Source organism: Peromyscus maniculatus, chromosome 7 (assembly GCF_049852395.1).
Source record: "Peromyscus maniculatus bairdii isolate BWxNUB_F1_BW_parent chromosome 7, HU_Pman_BW_mat_3.1, whole genome shotgun sequence".
Classification (NCBI taxonomy): Eukaryota; Metazoa; Chordata; class Mammalia; order Rodentia; family Cricetidae; genus Peromyscus; species Peromyscus maniculatus.
Genome location: NC_134858.1, coordinates 116,734,047 through 116,752,493, shown reverse-complemented (window position 1 = coordinate 116,752,493; position 18,447 = coordinate 116,734,047). Strand labels below are relative to the sequence as shown.

The 18,447-nt window shown below is 54.6% G+C and overlaps 1 protein-coding gene across 6 annotated transcripts; it reads right to left on the bottom strand.

Annotated features, from left to right (window-relative positions):
• Positions 1 to 88: 88 nt before the first annotated feature.
• On the bottom strand, positions 89 to 18,042 carry Vill (villin like). 6 transcript variants are annotated; one of them, XM_076577321.1, is made up of 21 exons: positions 17,979 to 18,023; positions 17,669 to 17,751; positions 13,316 to 13,387; positions 13,103 to 13,177; positions 12,620 to 12,825; positions 10,925 to 11,033; positions 10,276 to 10,386; positions 9,779 to 9,978; positions 9,309 to 9,387; positions 9,132 to 9,230; positions 8,501 to 8,636; positions 8,189 to 8,289; positions 6,042 to 6,179; positions 5,780 to 5,938; positions 4,867 to 5,046; positions 4,099 to 4,244; positions 2,799 to 2,940; positions 1,113 to 1,295; positions 869 to 940; positions 464 to 724; positions 89 to 277 (listed from the first exon to the last, which is right to left on the bottom strand). In XM_076577321.1, exons 3-21 carry the CDS (start codon positions 13,379 to 13,381, stop codon positions 164 to 166), a joined length of 2,577 nt encoding a protein of 858 aa, XP_076433436.1. In that variant the 5' UTR covers positions 13,382 to 13,387; positions 17,669 to 17,751; positions 17,979 to 18,023; the 3' UTR covers positions 89 to 163. The 6 variants fall into 6 exon arrangements, with proteins under 6 accessions (XP_076433436.1, XP_076433434.1, XP_076433435.1 ...); XM_076577319.1 differs by having other exon boundaries at positions 17,649 to 17,725; XM_076577320.1 differs by having other exon boundaries at positions 17,649 to 17,722; positions 17,979 to 18,018.
• Between the last annotated feature and the right edge of the window lie 405 nt (positions 18,043 to 18,447).

The window sequence follows — 18,447 nt, the reverse complement described above, 5'->3', positions numbered from 1 at the left end:
GAGGGTTTAGCCCACAGTGCCACGGGGCCCAGCTGCTGAGAAGAGGGCTCCACCAGACGGTGCAGCTTGAAGGCACACGGGCCACACCTTACACACCACTGGCTTTTATTGGGGGGTGGGTATTCCAGGAGGAGACTCGGGGTGACGAGCAGGGTTCCCCAGCTCAGAAGAAGCCCAGCTTCTTTTTCTCTTGCTGCTGCTTCCACTTGGCCATGCTGTAGAACTCCTCCTTGGATTTCCCAAAGATGTCTTGGAAGTCAGAGTCTGAGAGGTAGAACTGGGGGGGGTAGGAGTGGCGGGGGGGGGGGGGGGATGGGAGTCACTGGAGCCCAAGTTCCTGTCCACCCAGAGGCGTCATCCACTCCCCCTTCTCCAGTCTGCTCACTGCTGGCTTTTGTGGCCACTCTGGGGGCAGGGTACCCTGGGATCCTCCAGTGCCGAGAACAGCAGCATTGGTACCCACCTCCTTGCGGGCAGGGTCCACACCCTGTGGCGGGTCCTCCACGGCCTGGTGCATCAGCCTCTCCCGGGGCAGGCTCCCATTGGCCACTGAGCTGCAGCAGCTGCCGGTGGATCTGCTTATACTGGGGTCCTTGCCATCAGCGCTGGGGCCCAGCTCCAGATCTTTCTCCAGGCAATCCTGGGAACCCCTGGAGGCCGGTAGGGTCAAGGGACCTGCCTTGTTATCACTCGGCCGTCGAGTTAGCTGGAAGTTATGTACTTCCTGTCCAGAGAGAAGACTCGTGGTCTGGAAGATGGAGGACAGCCATCCGCTAAAGACCACACTGAACCCCTGGCCCCTCCACCTCTGGACCATGTGAACCCAGACCACTATGTGGGGCTGCCAGGGTAACTGCCCAGCACTTACTGCTGTTATCTCAGAGATGGCGGCCCCTGGTCGCAGGCTTCCCTCCACCACCTCCTCATAAGACTGGTTGTTCTGGGGGCAGGAGTCGGGGCTGTTATCAGGACTGGCAAGGGAAGGAGCTTCCGGAAACCCAGACAAGTTCAGTCCCCCCCCTTCCCTGACTCATGGGAGGCCCTCAGCCCAGGAGGGCCTGGAACAGCCCCCGCCCCACCCCGGATGAAGACCCACCGCTGTGAAGCCTCACCGTCCACTTGTAGGGGTCCCAGCTGGCAAACCACCCGGTGAAGGTGGCAGGCTCATAGCCCTGCTTGACCAGCGCGATGGGTGTGTCCAGGCTCCTTCCCGCTGGATGAGTCCTCAGGTACTCGTGGCCCCAGGCCACGGCCTCCTTCCACCCACCTGCAGCTTCCCCAAGCCACAGGAAGATCTGGGCCACAGAGGAAGCCTGGGCTTAGACAGGTGGAGGGGCCCCCTGAGTCAGCCACCTCCTCCCTGCTCCACGTTGTCAGATGGCCTCAGATCCCTGCGTGCATATGCCTGGCCAAGAACACTCTTACCCAGCATTTGAGATGCCCCCACACCCATGGACGCTTGCCATCACAGGCATACATACGCACATGCATCTAATATATAAACAGTTAAGAAGCACTAGCATGTGGTAGGAACTAAGAACACAACAGTGAAGACAATCCAAGTCGCTGTCACTAAACCAGGTATCTGTAACCACAGCACTGGCGAGGCAGAGGCAGGAAGACCAGTTCAAGTACCACATAAACAGGAGCGGGTAGGGCAGGCCTGAGATCCCAGCGCCTGGGAGGTGGAGTCTGATGGATCAGAGGAAGTTCGGGTTACATAGTGAGCTCAAATCCTGGGCTCTATGAGACTGTCTCAAAAGAAATAAAAAGATGTGACAAAAATCTCTACCCCCATGGAATCTCCACGGGAGAGCAAGCCACATGTATGTCTCGGAAGAAAGGGAAGAAGAATCAGGCAGTGCCAAGGGCCTAAGGTGGGACGAGGCCACCACGGCTGGAAACAGAGCAGCAAGGTGGAGCTGGGAGACTGGATCGGAGGGGCTGGCTAGGTAACGGGGTGGGGATCGCCAAGTGGGGAAGCAGGGAACGGAGTCTGGCCTTGAGTTTTCTCTGAGTGAAATAGCTCAACCTCCTCAGAACTCAGTACCACACACAGTGACACACAGTCTCACACACAGTGACACACATGAACACATGTGTGCATACACAATCACAGCTACAAAGACACATTGTCCATTGCCATAAAGCCAGATAGCCAATCGCAGTCACCCACTGTCACCCACTATCATCACAGTGTCCGCACAGAGACACGGTCACATTTGGTTACCAGTCATGCGTATCTGGTTGGTTACATAACACCATCTCATAGCCACACGGAATTTCACAGACTCACAAATGCAGTTTCTCAGTCACACCAACAACCAATCATATTCCTCCTTTCCCTCTCAGACACATGGGCACATGAAGTGTCACCAGTTACAACTGGTCTGGCCAGTTCTGTTTAGTCCTGGACCACACACACCATCGCTGGCATGGTCTGCCTAATCCACAGCCATAGCGACCCAGTCAAACGTGAAGGTCCAAAGAACCATCACACACACATATCCCGTCAGTCCTTCCATTTACTGCTGTTGCTATACCGTCAGCCACAGGCCCTCAGTCACGTGGAGTCACATATCGCATCATAGGACACACAGTATCACATACAATGTGCAAGGTTATACTCACACACAGCCCGACTCCTGCTCCTAGTATGTTGTGGTTTTACAGACACTCCCAGACTCTCAGTCCATGGCAACAATCAGTCACAGGTTAAACGCACCTTCACACCCAACTACACCAGTGCAGACACACCCTGCATGCCCAGCCCAGCCAAGCCGGGGTGGCTGCCTCACCTCCTGACAGGTGTCTAGTAACATGACATCATACTTGTCCAAGTCCTCTTGGCCAAAGAACACCACTTCCGTGAGGACCAGGCAGCCTGAGGGGCTGGAACACTCAAACAGTCGAGGCTGGATGCCGGAGACCTCTGGAAGCCTGGCCAGAGGAGGGGCTGTGAGGGGTGCAGCTGGGCCACACTGGCCCTCGGCATGGGTGCCCCCACCCCCAGCTCAGGGAAAACAGCTTCTTTGCCAGGAGCCCTGGGCCTTCCTCTGGACTCCACCCACCCCTTGACTTTGTGTAGGGCGCATGCTCTGGGCCAGGGTCCTTTTCTTTCAAGGGACAATTAGAGCAGGTGACTGAAAACCTGTCTGCCGCTCTATGGATTTATTAGGGTAGGCACTGGAGAAGGGGACCCCAGACCTAGTGGGGAGAAGCTGAGCTGAGGCCCTGCCCTCCCTAGAATGGGAGTCACCTGCACTCAGTTAAGTCAGGAACTAGCCTCGGGTACAGGGTGGAAGGAGGGAGCAAGTCTGGGGCGCCGTGGAATATTCGACGCTGTAAAGGTGTGTTGCTTTTGTTTCTGCTGCATTTGTTAATTATGTAAGGATTGATGCATTTGTTTCACCTTGCCTGCCTAAGGCACCTGATTGCTCTAATAAAATGCTGAAGGGCCAATAGTGAGGCAGGAGGAGAATGGGCAGGGTTGGTGGGCAGAGAGAAATCTAGGCTCAATGGAGAAGAGAGAGGAGAGAGGACGGAAGAGAGGGACATGCCTGGGGCCAGAAGCCAGGCAGCCAGACATGAGGATCCGGAGGGTAGGACAGACAGAAGGAAAGGTAAAAAGCCCCAAGGTAAAATATAGACAAAGAGAAACAGATTAAAATAAGAGCAAAGCCGAGGCTGAGCACTCATAACTAATAACAAGTCTCCATGTCATGATTTGGGAGCTAGTTAGTGGCCCAAAAGAAAGTCTGCTCCATGGGAGCCCAGGAGACTTGGGTGGACGGCAGCGCCCAGGGACGCAGTTCCTTCCATCCTTGAGTTCTTACTCATCCCTTGTCCACTTACCCCACGGTTTGGGATTGCCCGTGGAGGCAATGCAGGAAGTGGACTCTGCCAGCAGAGGGTGCCATTTCTCCCTGTCTGCCCTGGCATGCCCCCATCCAAGTTACCAAGGGCTGGAGATTGCAGATGGAGGGGACCCAGGGTCCCTCAGTTCCAGGCTTATCTTTCCAGCTCACTCTGTGACTAGTGACCCACCTCCGGGCCTCAGTTCCCCCTCAAGATAAACATGCTCTGCAATCCTGTTACCTCTTGTTGCTGGGATAGGGAGCCCGGCCCCCGAGGGCTTCCCAGAAGTGGGGCGGCTCCTGACCCTCCAGCACGGTTTCCATGTCATTTCCTGGGAAGACAGCGGCCACCACCCGTGCCCTCTCACGCTGGTCCCCGCTGCAGCTCTGCCAAGCAGAGGCTGGGTCAAACCCTGCAGCAGGCAGGCCTCCGCCTCCAGTCCCGTGTCCATCCACTGGGGCCCGTGGGGAGCTGGACCTGAGCCAAGGGAGGCCTAAGCTGCGGGTGAGGCCCCTGTGAGCAAGGTATCTCCCTTCAGTTCCTCAGCTGTGACCCTGTGACCCTCTCTAGGCCCAGAGCATGGATGAGGGACACCAAGGCTTGGGGGTCATTTGTGGTTTATGCTAAAGATGAGGAAACAACAAAACCCACAAGCAAACCGAGACTAGGTGCTGTGGGACCATGCTTTGAACAGTTTTAATTAATGTAAGCCTCTGTGTGTTTACTTCAGTCTGAGCGGCTGCGGACCGGGTGGGACACAGAAAAACTTTCAGCTACAACTAGGCCTCTCCCTTCCCCAGAGAGACTTGGGAAAAGTCCCAAGCAGAAGGGAGGCAGTCAGAGCCAGGCTCGCCTCTGACCTGAGGAACCCCAGTCCACTTGTGACTTTCTAACTTCCCCTAGCTCTATCAGGGTCCCTGGACCACTCCACACCACCCACAGGACCAGCCCACTGGAGGGGACCCATCTCTGACCTCACCACCTTCCCAAGTGGAGACTCACTGGTACCTTCCCAAACCAGAGGTAGCAGACGCCAGCTGTGACCAGAAAGAAGATGTCGCTGGAGATGAGGGAGGAGGCACGGGCTTGCACCTCCATGGTTCTGGTGTTGTGGCTGTCGGTCCCTTGCACGTGGAACAGCCTCGGGCTGGATGTTGGCGGTCTCTTTCCTCTGTTGCCTGCACACCCCTAGAAGAAGGTGGGGCGTCAGGTGGAGGCAAGGGCCCCCGGGGGGCCACCTCTGTGTCCTAGTAGTGAGCAGGACTAAGGCTACCACTGTCCTCTGGCCCTTTGAGTGTGGACTGTGGTAGGCCTGTCTGCATAGGACACTGAAACAGACCCTTCAAATTAGACCTGTCACACATCTCAGAGGGCCCAGAGCAGGCTCCTGCCACCATGGTGTGCCATCTCCTCTAGGCACAGAATCAACAGAGCCAGGGATTATGAGACCTCTGAAATGGACCCAGAATGAATCCTTCCTCTCTGGAGTGGCTTTGTTAGATAGATGATGATGATGATGATGATGATGATGATGATGGTGGTTGTGATGGTGGTGGTGGTGATGGTGGTGGTGGTGGTGGTGATGATGATGATGATGATAATGAGAGTGTGCATATGCATGTGTGCTCATGAAGGCCCTAGGATGTCAAGTGTCATTCTCAGGAGTGCTGTCCACCTCCTCTGAGATAAAGTCTCTCACTGGTCTGAAGCTCACCAAGTAGGCTCCACTGGCTGGCCATCAAGGCCCAGGAATCCTCCTGTGTCCGCTTCCCAGGCTAGGATCACAGGCTGCAGCATCCTACCCAGCATCTTTATGTGGGTGCTGGAGTCACACTCAAGCTTGCAAGGCTAACACCTTACCAGTGGAGCCGCCTCTCCAGCCCCTGTGTCAAAGGGATGAACGGTCCAACATGGGCTCTACCTGGAAGACCACCAGCTGCCCCTGGAAGATGGCTAGGAAGTGGGGGGGCTCTCTGCCCATGGTGACATGTTCCTGCACCAGTGCTCCCTGGTACATGAGGTCCAGCTCCTCAGCATTGAGGTTCAGGGCCTTGGTGTCTTCTATGGTGGTCTGGTGGCCCTGCAGCAGGGAGGGGACAATAATTTGGCCTGGGGTTTCCTATTCCGTTCTTAGATTCCAGGTCTCGTGCTGGACAGCATGACACCCCAGCAGGGGGACATACCTGCCATAGGTACAAGATGTACCGGACACGGCCAAGTTTCTGGTAGGTGTAGAGGGCAAGGTAGCAGTTTCCTGAGCACAACTGTCCATGGTGCCTGGGGTCCACAGGCTGCCTTTGTAAGTCCTGGATGCACCACACCTGAGGAGCAAGGGACCCACGGGCACAGATGACCCTTCCCGGTAGCAGCCTGCGCACCTGCATGCAGCCGGAAAGCTCTCATTGGCTCATCGGGGCCTTCCGTACTTCACACCGGACCTGGGAGTGACCTTTCCCCCACAGGCCTCAGTAGCCCACGCCTTCGCTGGCCGCTCTCAGCCCACCTTTAGCTTGCATTCTGCACCCAGGAAAGTAGGTGAAAGGCTAGAGGTTGCGAGATGGATCCAGCTCCTGGCCCATGGCTACTCCTGTCCTAGACCCCGCTAGCTACAGCCCTGGTTAGGGCAGACAGCATCCCTCCCCCACGCACAGAGCTGCGCTGTTCAGTCGAGGATAGCAGAAGCAAGGCTGGAAGAGAGGTGTCGGCACTCTGGAGGGGAAAATTCCTTTTTTCCTTGAAGTATCATTAACAACAACAACACAACCCTCAAAACAAAAACAAACCCATAAATGAACAAAAACCAGGGCTGGCGGTGTGACCCAGCTGGTCAAGTGCTTGTCCAGCATGCACAATGTCTTAGAACCCCCCAAAACAGGGATTCCCCCTGTAATCATGGCATTAGGGAAGTGAGGCGGAAGAATCAGAAGTTCAAGGTCAGCCTTGACTACATATCAAGTTTGAGACCAGCTTTGGGATATGTGAGACCCTGTCTAATAAAACAAACAAAAAGCCAACGCCTGCCTCCTCAAAGGCTGAAATGACAGTGCTTGCCCACATTTGTCCTAGTGACGGCTTGTTACTATGGAAGCCACACCTCAGCTTTAGAACCAGACAGAACTGGTGGAAGTTCAGGTCTGTGCAGGTTGGTGTGTGACCTGCAAGCTGGGGATCGCAGCGCCAAGCTCATTCATTGCACATCAGCCGGCCTGGAACCAGTGTCCATTACCCACACCAACTGAGAGCTACACCAGGGGACTTGCCCTCTAGACCAGGCCATCAAAACCCCACGATTTTCTGAAAAGGCTGCCAGGGACCAAAACTTCCCCAAAGGTACACCCACCCAGGAGCGAGGCCTCCCCACTTCCACAGGCCCCTCGACTGTGTGCTTGGAGCTGATCCCAGACACCCGTGCCCAGCTTCCTTGCCATCCTCCTCCCAGCTTTCACCCACCTGGTCCCCTTCCGTTACCTCTACTCATCCCCAAACGCCCTCTTTTCTCCTCAGCCTGGGTTTCCTCCATTACCCGGTCTCCGCTCCCCCCCTGCTCCCCAGTCTTCCCACCCACTCCCTCTGTCTTCTCTTCTCTCCATCTCTTCTCACCCATCACTCCTGGTCATTCACATAAGAGCAAACGTAGGCAGGACTTCCATTTTCTCTGCCTCAGCTTACCTACAGAATTTACACACACACACACACACACACACACACACACACACACACACACACACACACACGCTCAGTAGCTTTGTTCCCATAGACTCACAACATCTCCACATGAGCTTGGGAGCCAGTCTGGACCATAATCTCTGCTTCCATTTTATGGACTTAAAAACAGCCTTGAGGGAACTTAACATGTCCAATAGGTCAGTATGAGAACACTGGTCTGAGGCCAGATGAGGGCTTCATGACAGTGTGTTAGGGGCTGTGATTTGAGTGACCGTGTACCTGTGTTGGCCACAGACAGGGCATGGTGCCTTGTCCAGGTGTTGTCAAGTTGCGTGTCTGTGAGGGAGTGACCATGGTGTTGTATGACTTGAGATGACTGTATGAGCAGTTGCTGGAGAGTGGGCATGTATGTTTCTATTTCCTTGAATACATCCCTGGTCGTGGGTGGGTGGGCACCACATGTTCCTGGGTCATTTTTGTTGTTGAGACAGTGTCTCATGCAGTCGGACTGGCCTTGAACTCCTGATATTCTCTCCTCCAGAGTGCTGGGTTTCCAGGCCTGACCCTCCCCCCCCCCCCCCCCCGCCACACACACACACTTCACTCCCGTCAACGGCTCTCTCTCCTTGTATGCACACTGCCAACCCCAAGCCGGTGCCCTCACCTCCACCTTCCCAGAGCCGTCATCCACCATTCTGAGCTGGGCCGCTAGCTCAGGCTGGGTGTGCAGCTTGCCCATGTCCGGCTTTGCCTGCATCAGCTTATCTGCATGGGGAGCTGAGAGTCAGTGACATTCTTCAGTGCCACTGGGCCCACTCACTGCTCACGCATCTCACAGGGTCTGGGGCACACCCTCTTCCTCCTCATCCTCAGGGGCCACACCTCCTTGCCTGTCCAGCCCCCTCCCCAGCAGCCTCAGGTTCCTTCCAGGTCTGTCCACCCCCAGGCTCCACCCCTGCACCCTTCCATCACTCACTCTTCCCTTTGTGTTTTTTCCCATCTCGCTCCTCCGACCACATCTGGAACAGCTGCTGGAAGGCTGTGGACTCTGCACCTTCATTCACCACCTCCACATTGGTGTAGTTTGGGTAGCCTTTGGCCTGGATGAAACCCTGGGACATGGCTCTGTTAAGCAGGCCTGTGGCTCAAGGGCTCTAGGCTGTGTTCAGCCCCAGGAACCCCCCCCCCCCCAACTGTGGCTCCCAGGATAGCCAAGCTCTGAGCTGTGTTAATTAACCAAACTCGAGACCCATTTAACAAGCTGGCTCTCTCACTACCGATTCTCCGAGGTCTCTCAGGAGAATTAATGGTCCCCTTAATCCAAGCTTGGTGAAGGGCTGGCCATGACATACCCTACAGTCCCATAAACCTCTGCTTCCCACACACAATGCAGAAGGCTCTCAGGCCTCAAGACAAGGCTATCCCGCACACATGACCTCTGGGGTGTCACACATCTTCTCTCCCACACAGTTTCCAGGGTAGACACACTCACTTCCTGACCCCAGGATAAAGATGTTCCAGGGGAGAGTTATTTCTTCCCTTAGACCCCAGGAGGACATCCTGTACCAGATCTGTCTTGCCTCCCTGTAGGGGCCCCAAGGCCTTACCACAGCCCTGTTGAATGCAGCCTTCTTGTCCTGGGGGCTGGACTTTCGTCCCTGCCACATGTAGATCTTGAAGCCACCCTGGTCCAGGAGATAGCAGCCCTAGGAAGAAGTGCAGTCTGGTCAGCAGGGACTGGGGTTGTGAGGGGGATGGGTGGGTACTCTGTCCAGGCTCCTTACTTCCTCTTGCAGGAGGTCCTGGGTCAGTGGTCGGGTGGCCAATTCCTGGACCACCAGGTCTGTTCCCTTCTCGCAGACACTGGGGGACAGGCATCCAGATGTGGACAGCTGGCCTCTTCCTGGCCTGATGCCATCCCAGAACCCTTGAACTCCTCTGGTTTCCCAGAGACTGAAGTCATGAGCTGTGAACTCAATTATTGTGACCTTGCTTGGGGCTTAGGTGGCTCCTTGACCCTCACAGGGCCTCAGTGTCCCCATCTGTACCATGGGCTTCTCATTGATGTTGCCACACACCATGCAAGAGTGCATGTCATGAGATACACAGGCATGGCCAATTCCAGCACCCCACATGTCCTACCCAGAGACCTTCCTGTTTTCACTCGAGGTTTCTGTAGAGATGCTGTGCTGTCTCCGTAACAGACACACAGCTGTGACCCTTTACTCTCCCCTGCCCACCCCCGTCTGCTCACTGGTAGAGGCGGACGTTGGCCTTCTGCTGCTGACTAACACCGCTGCTGGGCGCGGAAGCACCCAGGCTGCCTGACCTGCAGCCCAGCACGGCCTCCATGATGTGCATGAGGTCTGTGGCTTTCTTCTCATCATCTACCACACCAATCTGGGCACGGCCACCACGCTCCCTATCCCTGAGGCTGCAAGTCAGGGTCAGCGCCTGCAGGAGAGGACCCAGCAGTCAAGGCTTCTTAGGAGTGGCCCCTCATTCCACACACAGCCCAGCCCGGGTCTTTCTTATCACTGCTTGGTACCCATAGGCACGGGGAGAGGGACAGGAAAGCTGGTGTCCTGTCACTCTAGTGTTCCCAGGTCTGCCACCAGTGGGACGTCTGAACTTTGTCTGTTGGATTGAGACAGAGAGTCCAGCTACCTCTTGGGGTGGCCAGATGACGGATACTTGGAGGGCTACCTCTCCCCAAGCCCTATACTCACAGCTCTTAGGGCAGACACTGACCCGTGATTTCTCAGAAATGCAGGTTTTAGGTCCGTTCCATTGGATCAGCACCTTGCCCAGGTCCAACAGGAAGATGCCCCCCTTATTAAAGCTGTTCCAGGACAAGGCCACCTTCCGTAGCCAGGAGAGAGATGTGGAAGAAAAAGGTGTCAGACCAGCAGCACCACAGGCAGGGGGAGGGGGCAAGGGGGGAGGGGGGCGGGCAAGGCAGGTTGTGTCGCTTGTATGAATGAGACTCTGTGCAGCTCTGTGTGTGTGTGTGTGTGAGAGAGAGAGAGAGAGAGAGAGAGAGAGAGAGAGAGAGAGAGAGAGAGAGAGGGAGAGAGAGAGAGAGAATGACTGGTGTGAGAGAAGTGTGAGGCTGTGCACACTCCCATCATGTGGCCTTCAAGGGCCCAGTGCACCACTGCATCTGCCTCCTCCGCCTGGGTTCTTAAAGCACCCATGAGACACAAGGAAAGACGGGCCAGCAGCAGAGCAAAGGTGGAGAACCCAAGGCTGCCTGTGTCTCCTGAGGGAGGTGGGCCACCTGGGGAACTCCAGCTCATTGCTCCCCACACTCCCCACATCCCCCACCAACCCCTGCCCTTTCTTATGCTTCAGGATACTCCGTGAGTCTGGAGTCAGACCATGTCCCCGGTGCCCTCACCTCAGTGGCAGACACATGCTTCCTTCCCCTGATGTGTAGCAGTCGCTGGACGTTGTACATGTTGGTCTCCACATGCTTGAGAGCAGAGGCTTGGCCTCCCTTCCTGTAGCTGAGAAAGGGACAGGGACCCATGATTGAAAACACACCTTGGGCAGGAATGAGTGCGGGAGTGAGCAAATGCATGTGTGTAATTATGTGTGGGGATGATATGTGTCTGTGTAATACATGTATGAGTACCTGTGAGCATGTGTATGTGTGAGTACATAGGTACACGAGGCACAAGTGTGCATTGCTTATTAGCATGTAGAACTGTGTAGACTGAGGTACGTTAGGGGATTTCATATGGGCTTTTTACCCAGGTGAGTCTAGATGTGAGTAGATGGAAAGGCATATCTGTGTGGTGGATATGAATATTCAGGTATGCATGCCCATCCACAGGACATGCATGGGGTGGCATGTTTTATTTCATGTACACACAGACTTTTCTGTACCATATGCAAATATTTGACCCAGTGATTTGAAACAAAAATGATTTAGTATTGGCAATTAGGTTAACTATTTTCAATCTAAATACTTGAATGCCAGGTGGTGATGGTGTACACTTTTAGTCTCAGCACTTGGGAGGTAGAGGCAGGCAAATTTCTGTAAGTTCAAAGCCAGTCTGGTCTACAAAGTGAGTTCAGGACAGCCAGAGCTGTTACAAAGAGAAACCCTGTTTTGAAAAATGAAAAACCAAACCAAACCAAAACTAAAAACAAAAAAGCCACAAAACAAAACAAAACACCTTGAAGCAAAAGTAAAGGAGACACTTCTCCCAGCAGGACAAAGCGAGCTCTGGATAACACTGGTGACCACTCCCACGTACAGATGGAGACCAACGACAAGGTGGCCACAAGCATTCACAGTAGAACAGCCCCAAAGTAGAAGCGGCACACACGTCCGCTGGATGCTGAAGTGATAACATATGGTAGGTTCGAACAGCGGACTATCATCTCACAGTGAAATGAAGTCAAGTGATAATGCATGCCACAGTATGGGTGGATCTTGGACACAGGATCAGGAGGGATGAAGCTCAGTGGTTGAGGCTTGCCTGCCATGTGGGCAAGGCTCTGGCCTCCATCCTTAGCACAGGAGGAAGAGGAGGAGGAGGGGAAGCAGGAGGGAAAGGAGGACGAGGATGGTGAGGAGGCAGAGGGGGAGGCAGAGGAGGAGGGAGAGGAAACGATTAAGACAAAATGAAAACAAGTCAGCCACGGAAGCTCACTTTCTGTGTGGTTTCACTTACAGAACAAGTCCAAATGGGCAAATGTATAGACATAAAGCAGGCTAGTCACTGCCTTTGGCAGGGGAAAGGATGCAGGAAAGACCTGGAAAGAGGCTGCCCAAACACAGCAGACTTTTCAAGGTGATGAAAACATTTTAAAACTGATTGTAGTAATGGTTGCATACCTCTTAAACCACTGGATTGTATGCTTGAGATGGGTGGAATGTATGTGAGCTTACATATGTTAACAAAGTACCTACACATGTATACATGTATACACACACACACACACACACACACACACACACACACACACACACACGTGCTCGATTCAGCCAAAGAAAAGCCATTATCTCAGGTGGCAGGTGGAACCCTCACCAGAGTATTTAACACACTGTGTCCCCTCTGTGCCCAGCACTCTCAGCACTCACATGACTCCGGGGCGGAAATAGCTGTGGAAGCAGTCGGACTCATGGCCCTGAGACTCTCGGTGCAGCACTGTCCCATCTCCTAGAGCCTCCCGTAGACGCTGCAGGAAGGTGACTGCAGCCCCCTGACTCTCTGCGCTGGCCTCCTTGCCGATCCAGTAGTGCAGGTCGCCGGACCCTCCCCGGGGAGCCTTTGGGCTCTGAGGGACCTAGGGCCCAGGCATTGTTATATGTGGAGGGGATGGGGCCAGGCTCCAGGGTCTGGTTGGAGAGTGTGGTGGAGCCAGTGATCAAGGAACCAGTGGGCAGGCGCTTGGACGGAGGCCATGAGGGGAAATGGGGACAAGAAGGCCCTAGGGCAGCAGCCCCTTGTGGGTGGCATGTGGTATGGGGGCTCTTGATCTCAAGACAGAGTTTATTCCCAGGCCTGAGTTTCTTCAGTTCTGGGCCATGTCACCCCTCAGACAGACTCCCCAAGTGGCTTACGTGGAGGATGACATAACAGCATTCCTCGAAGAAATTCCCATGAGCCCTTTCAGGCAGTGGCAGCATCTTTAGGTTCTGAGAGAAGAGGTTGCTAAGTAACAAGTTAGGGACCTCTACTTATGACTCCCAGAGAAAGGGGAGAGGAGGGAGCTCTCGATGGGAGATGGGGGATTATTCCAGGTCCCAGGCTGTGCTGTCTGGGCTTGCCCTCACCTCAGTAATCCATATTTGGAGGGCTCTGTGACTGTCGATGGCTGCGACGTCTTGGTTGGTGTCCATCCTAGGCTAGTCAAGAATGATGGAGATGCAAATGTTGGAGGCCAACCTCTGGCTACCTTCGTTACAGGCTCCACGCAAGAGTTTTCCCACCACCTAATGCTCTTCAAAACACCTTCATTATAGAAGGTGACTTTCATTAAACATGAGACTTCAGCAAACCAGGACAGGTTCAGTGACAGACTTACAGGGACCTGGTTTGTCTGCGGGAATGCTTTACAACAGGCAGAGCTCTCTGGCCAAGAGTGCCCCTCCACAGCAGCAACATCTGTAGAGTTAGAAACTGACCACAAAGGGCTGGAGGTGTAGTTCAGTTGGTAGAATGCTTGCCTAGCATGCATAAAGCCCTGGATTTGACCCCCAGCACCACACAGAACGTGGCATGGTGGTGCCTGGCTTTAATCCCAGCACCCAGGAGGTGGAGGCAGGAGGATCAGAAGTTCAGGATCATCCTCAGATATATAGTAAATGTGAGGCTAGGATAAGTGACAGGAGCCCTTATCTAAAAAATCAAAAGGAGATAGAAACATGCCGACAGCTTTTAGGCAGACCCAGGGCCTGCAGACGCAGGGACTGTTACTGCAGACAGTGTGAAGGAGACTCTCTCCAAGGACCCATCCAGTCTGCAGGGAAAGACCCTGCAGATAGGGGTGGATTCTTGAAACGGGGCTCAGTGTTGTATGGAAAGACAAGTTCTGACCTCAAGGAAAGGGCAGAACTACACAAAGGTCTGACAAAGTTAGAAACGAGTGTACAGATAGACACAGGGTCTGCACAGTGCAACAGGCTGGGCAGATGGGGCCTGCACAAACAGGCATGCCTCCACAGGCTGAAGAAGCATTGAATGACTCAAGGTCTCCAGACAGAAATGAGTTCTTCAAGCAGGGGCCCTCTGTGTATACAAGGATAGCTTTGGAGAGACCCGGGCACTACCCAGGGAAGGTCAGACAGGCTTGGCAAATAGGCAAAGACTGGAAACTGAGAAAGCCTCTACAAACAGGTACAGACTCTACAGGTACAGAGGAGCTCTGCAGCCCGGGGAAGGCCACGCTAATGTGGATAAGAAAGGACTCTGTAGAAAGGGCAGAATCTGAAGCTATGGACAAGCACGTCAATGCACAAGGCTCTGCAGACAGGAGCCACACCCACAGCCATAGCAAGGTCCTCTAGTCAGAGCCCTGGAAAAGCTCCGTAGACACGCCAGAGCTTCATATGCAGGTATCTCCAGCAAGCAGACAATGAGAATAGGTGCAGAAAGCCATGGCAGCCTTTGCGAAGAGATTTTGGATCTGTAAAATGACCTCCATCCTGTGATCAAGTCGGGGAGCCTGCAGAAGAACTGAGGCTCTATAAGCCTGCAGAGGAACTACATAAGCCTACAAGGATCCACAGACTGGTTCTTTCAATGGCATTGACTTCTCCAGAGAGGCATGGTGCTGCGGGTTGAGCCACAGAGAAGCCAGTGCTGTGTATAAGCACGTTCACTCTGGACACAGCCGGATTATGAAGCAGGCCCGGGTCTGTGGGGAGCCCCAGGTCCAGCAAACAGGGGCAGGTTATACAGGTCAGTTTGGAAATGGCCGAGGCTCTGTCAGCAGGGATGAGCTCTGTCCACAGGAGTGTACAGACGCAGAGGCTCTACAAACAGGGATGATGTTTACAGAAGCACGTGGGTGTTCCCAGACAAACATCACCCCTGTCCAGCGAGAAATTCTCCACTGGAACAAGCTGAATGAATTTCTACCCAGGTCAATTCAGACAGGCTGTACAAAGAGGGAAAGCCCTAAAAAAGATCATGGGGTCACATGTGAGCATCAGGCCCTGCAGAACAGGTGTGGACAGAGCATGGTTCTAAAGCGGGGGGAAGCTCTGCCATCAGGGCAGAGACAGAGACAGGATAACCATCCTGTGTGAAGTATTCCAGAACGGCACTTGTGTCCCACCCTATTGGTGGACACCCCTCCCAATTGGCATGTCCTCAGGAATTTCATTCTGGAGGGAGGGAAAGGTTGGTGCCCTGGGTCAGCTTGAGGAAGGGCTTGTCTCCCAGAGAGAGACTTCACACAGTTCTGACAACTTGTCAGAGCACCTTGCAGGGCAGATCGGAGCACACAGACCAGTGACAGTGGTGGGTCGGTGATGGACGGGACTGCGCTTTGAGCAGGACTGCTTGGTCATGCAAACCTCCTGTGCTCTGTTCAATCCTAAAGCTCATGGCAGGACTTGGGCGGAGCTCACTGGACCTCTATTTGTTCCTCCTCTCAATGTGGCCATATTGGTTATATTTCCTTTCTCTGCTTTTCACTTTTATCCGTTCGGTTAGTCTGGTGAGCACGGGCGACTGAGCCTAGCTCAGGACCATCAGGGAATAAGCTCTGATCCTCAAAGTTCTGTTAACATTACGACAGAGGAAACAATTGTCCCTAGACAGGGACAGGCACCATAAGCAGACAAATCTTTGCAGACAGACACCTAGACAGAGGTGCTGGACTGCTCTGTAGCCAGGACAGGCTGTGAATGCCCGCATCTGGAATAAAAGCACATCTCACACGAGGAGCGATGGAAACCGCGGAGAGACATCTAGCCTGCGAACAGGTACCGGCTTTACAGGCTCGACACACAAGACAGAAGTTCTGTCACTTCAGGATGGAGACTCTGTACAGGACTGTGACAGATTCTGCAGCAACTAACAGGCTCGGGTGACCGCAGAAGGTTGGGCGAATGGAACATGCTTTCCTGATGCAGCCTTGAAAGCAGCTGAATATACATGCAGTCTCTGCAAACAGAGCTTGCTGGAGTCCGTGCTCTGTGGTTCTGAGTGTGCAGAGGAGAAGCACTATGGAGGACCGGGGAGAAGGGAGCTACCAACCCAGCCTCTCACATTCAGCTGCCTGAAGGATTCCCTGCACTACTGCTTTGGAAACTGCAAACCGTCGTGGGTAACTTCCACATCTAACCAAAATCCTGTTCCGTAGGCAGACACAGTCAGTGGATTCTGAGTCTGTCACATGGGTGCCCCTGGCGCACCAGAGACTTCTTTGCTCTTGATTGGGCATCCCAGCCCTGCCCCATCAGCAGCAAGAACACCCTAGGCTCTGCTGCCTGTGTGACAGGGGAGACGGGCAAGGTGAGGTAAGAGAGTTACAGAACCGTAGGTGGCTCCCATTCTTCACTTCTGTGTCCAGGGCTCCTGAGGGCTGGGCTCAGGACAAGGTGGCCTGGAAAGGGGGTGGTGCAGGGGGCTGTCCCTGCTGAGTCACACTAGTGGAGGCTGTGGGCTGGGGCAGTAATGGGAGCCAGGACACCAGCCTCTCCTGCAGCCCCGGGGAAACCTTGTGCAGGTCTGGGTCTCCCAATATGGAGCAGGACAAATCCGTAGATAGTTGTTGACTGACTGAGACTCGGCCCAGACAAATGCAGAAGGGAGTCACCAGGCGTGCTAACAATGCCTCCAGGTGTAATCACTGTGTGACGATGACACACAGGACAGACAGGCACAGTGGTCATCTCCAGCAACAGAAAATGTGATGATACACCATGACGGGACCCTTCAGCAAAGACACTGAGTTTATATACAAAACCAGTGACAGGAGAGTGACCAGGGACCCAGACAGGCAGAGACCTGAGGCACAGACAGATGAGAGCTAGGTCTATAGCTCTCAGGTATATAGGTCATGTAACTATAAGGGCCACAGCGAGGTGGGAAGATCACTGCCCCACCTCAGGGCCACAGAGGAGAGAAGGGCAGATTGGCAGCCGGAAGTCGTGCCTAGGCTGGCCCCACCGGGAGGGGCAGCATCACCCCGAGGGTGGCTAGGAAGGCGCCCCGATACCCGCAGCCTGGAGCGTCAGATTGGGGCTGAAACCCTGTCCCTGTTGCCGGGGCAGGTGAGGTGAGAGACCTTTAAAGCAGGGGTCCCCCTTTTACTCTTCTAACACCCCTGTTTCCTCCAGGCGCCTTCCCTCAGAGGTTCCATCTTTTCCCAGAGGGTCGCCTGTGGCCCACGAGCCCCCACCCCTGGAAGTTCCCTTTTACTTTCCAGCACCTCCCCAGAGGGGATGCCATCCCATGCCCTCCTCATCCCTAGAAACCCCCTTACCTTCCCAGGGCTCCTTCTCTCCTGCACTGGCTCCCTTCTTCGCCCCTCCCCCAGGGGCTCTAACCTGCTGTGCAGGCTCTCTTCTGTTTACCTCTCCTCTGGGCACGCCTTCTCCCGCCCAGATGTCCCCCCCCCCTCCTCCTCAGGTGCCCTCCCGCCCCTCCCCCTACCTTCTTTCTTCCTTGGGTACCTGAGGGTAAACCCTGAGGTTTCTTTGCTTAACTTCCAGGAGAGAGGGCACAGCCTGCTGGAGGGGTGGGGGGTTAAGCAAACCTACTTTGGGGGTGACAGCGACCCCCGCCCACATGCAAAATCTGCTACTTCTTCCCCTCACGCTGGCTTGCTACAGTGGCCCTCCACCGCCGCCGGTGCCACAAACCCAGGGTTCTCATGGTGGGGCTGCCCTCAGCTCTGCCAGCCTCTAGCCCTTCTGTGAGACCCTGAGCCTGGAACACTGTGCCCTCCACCGCTTCCCAAGGCCCCCTCCAGCCCAGGCCTACCTTCTGGGAACTGCTCCTGCACTCGCCTTCACCCTGCTTGTGGGCAGTGCGAGGCCTGGCAGGAAGCCAGGATCTACCCATTGCCCCTCCCTCCTAACCGTAACTCAATCCCAGCTCCTGCCTTGCAGGACACACCCCAGTGTTCGGAGCAGCATGGACTGGGTATTCAGACTTAGTCAGTCAATAAATATTGACCAAGTCGTCTGGGAGCCAGCCCCCTTCCCAGGGCCTGGTAGACTCACTTCTTGGGTATCAGTGGGCAGAGAAGGTAAGGGGTGAAGGCCTGAGCTGGGCTGAGAAAACACTGATTTCTGTTCCTGGGAGCTCAGATAGGCAACTCCCCACCACCACACACACACAGGGAGGAGGGGTCCTTTTGGATCCAGGGGTTCAGGCCACTGTAGTGAATCTGTGATATCAAAGCCACTTTAGGAGGGGAAGGAAATGGCCGGGACAGCCTCCCGGCATC

Coding starts and splice junctions, on each gene's coding strand:
- Vill (XM_016005267.3), bottom strand. CDS start 13,381: ATGGACACCAACCAAGACGTCGCAGCCATCGACAGTCACAGAGCCCTC. Junction 13,178..13,315: donor TCCAAATATGGATTACTGAG/GTGAGGGCAAGC, acceptor CTCTTCTCTCAG/AACCTAAAGATGCTGCCACT. Junction 5,047..5,779: donor GGCAGCTGGTGGTCTTCCAG/GTAGAGCCCATG, acceptor ACCTTCTTCTAG/GGGTGTGCAGGCAACAGAGG.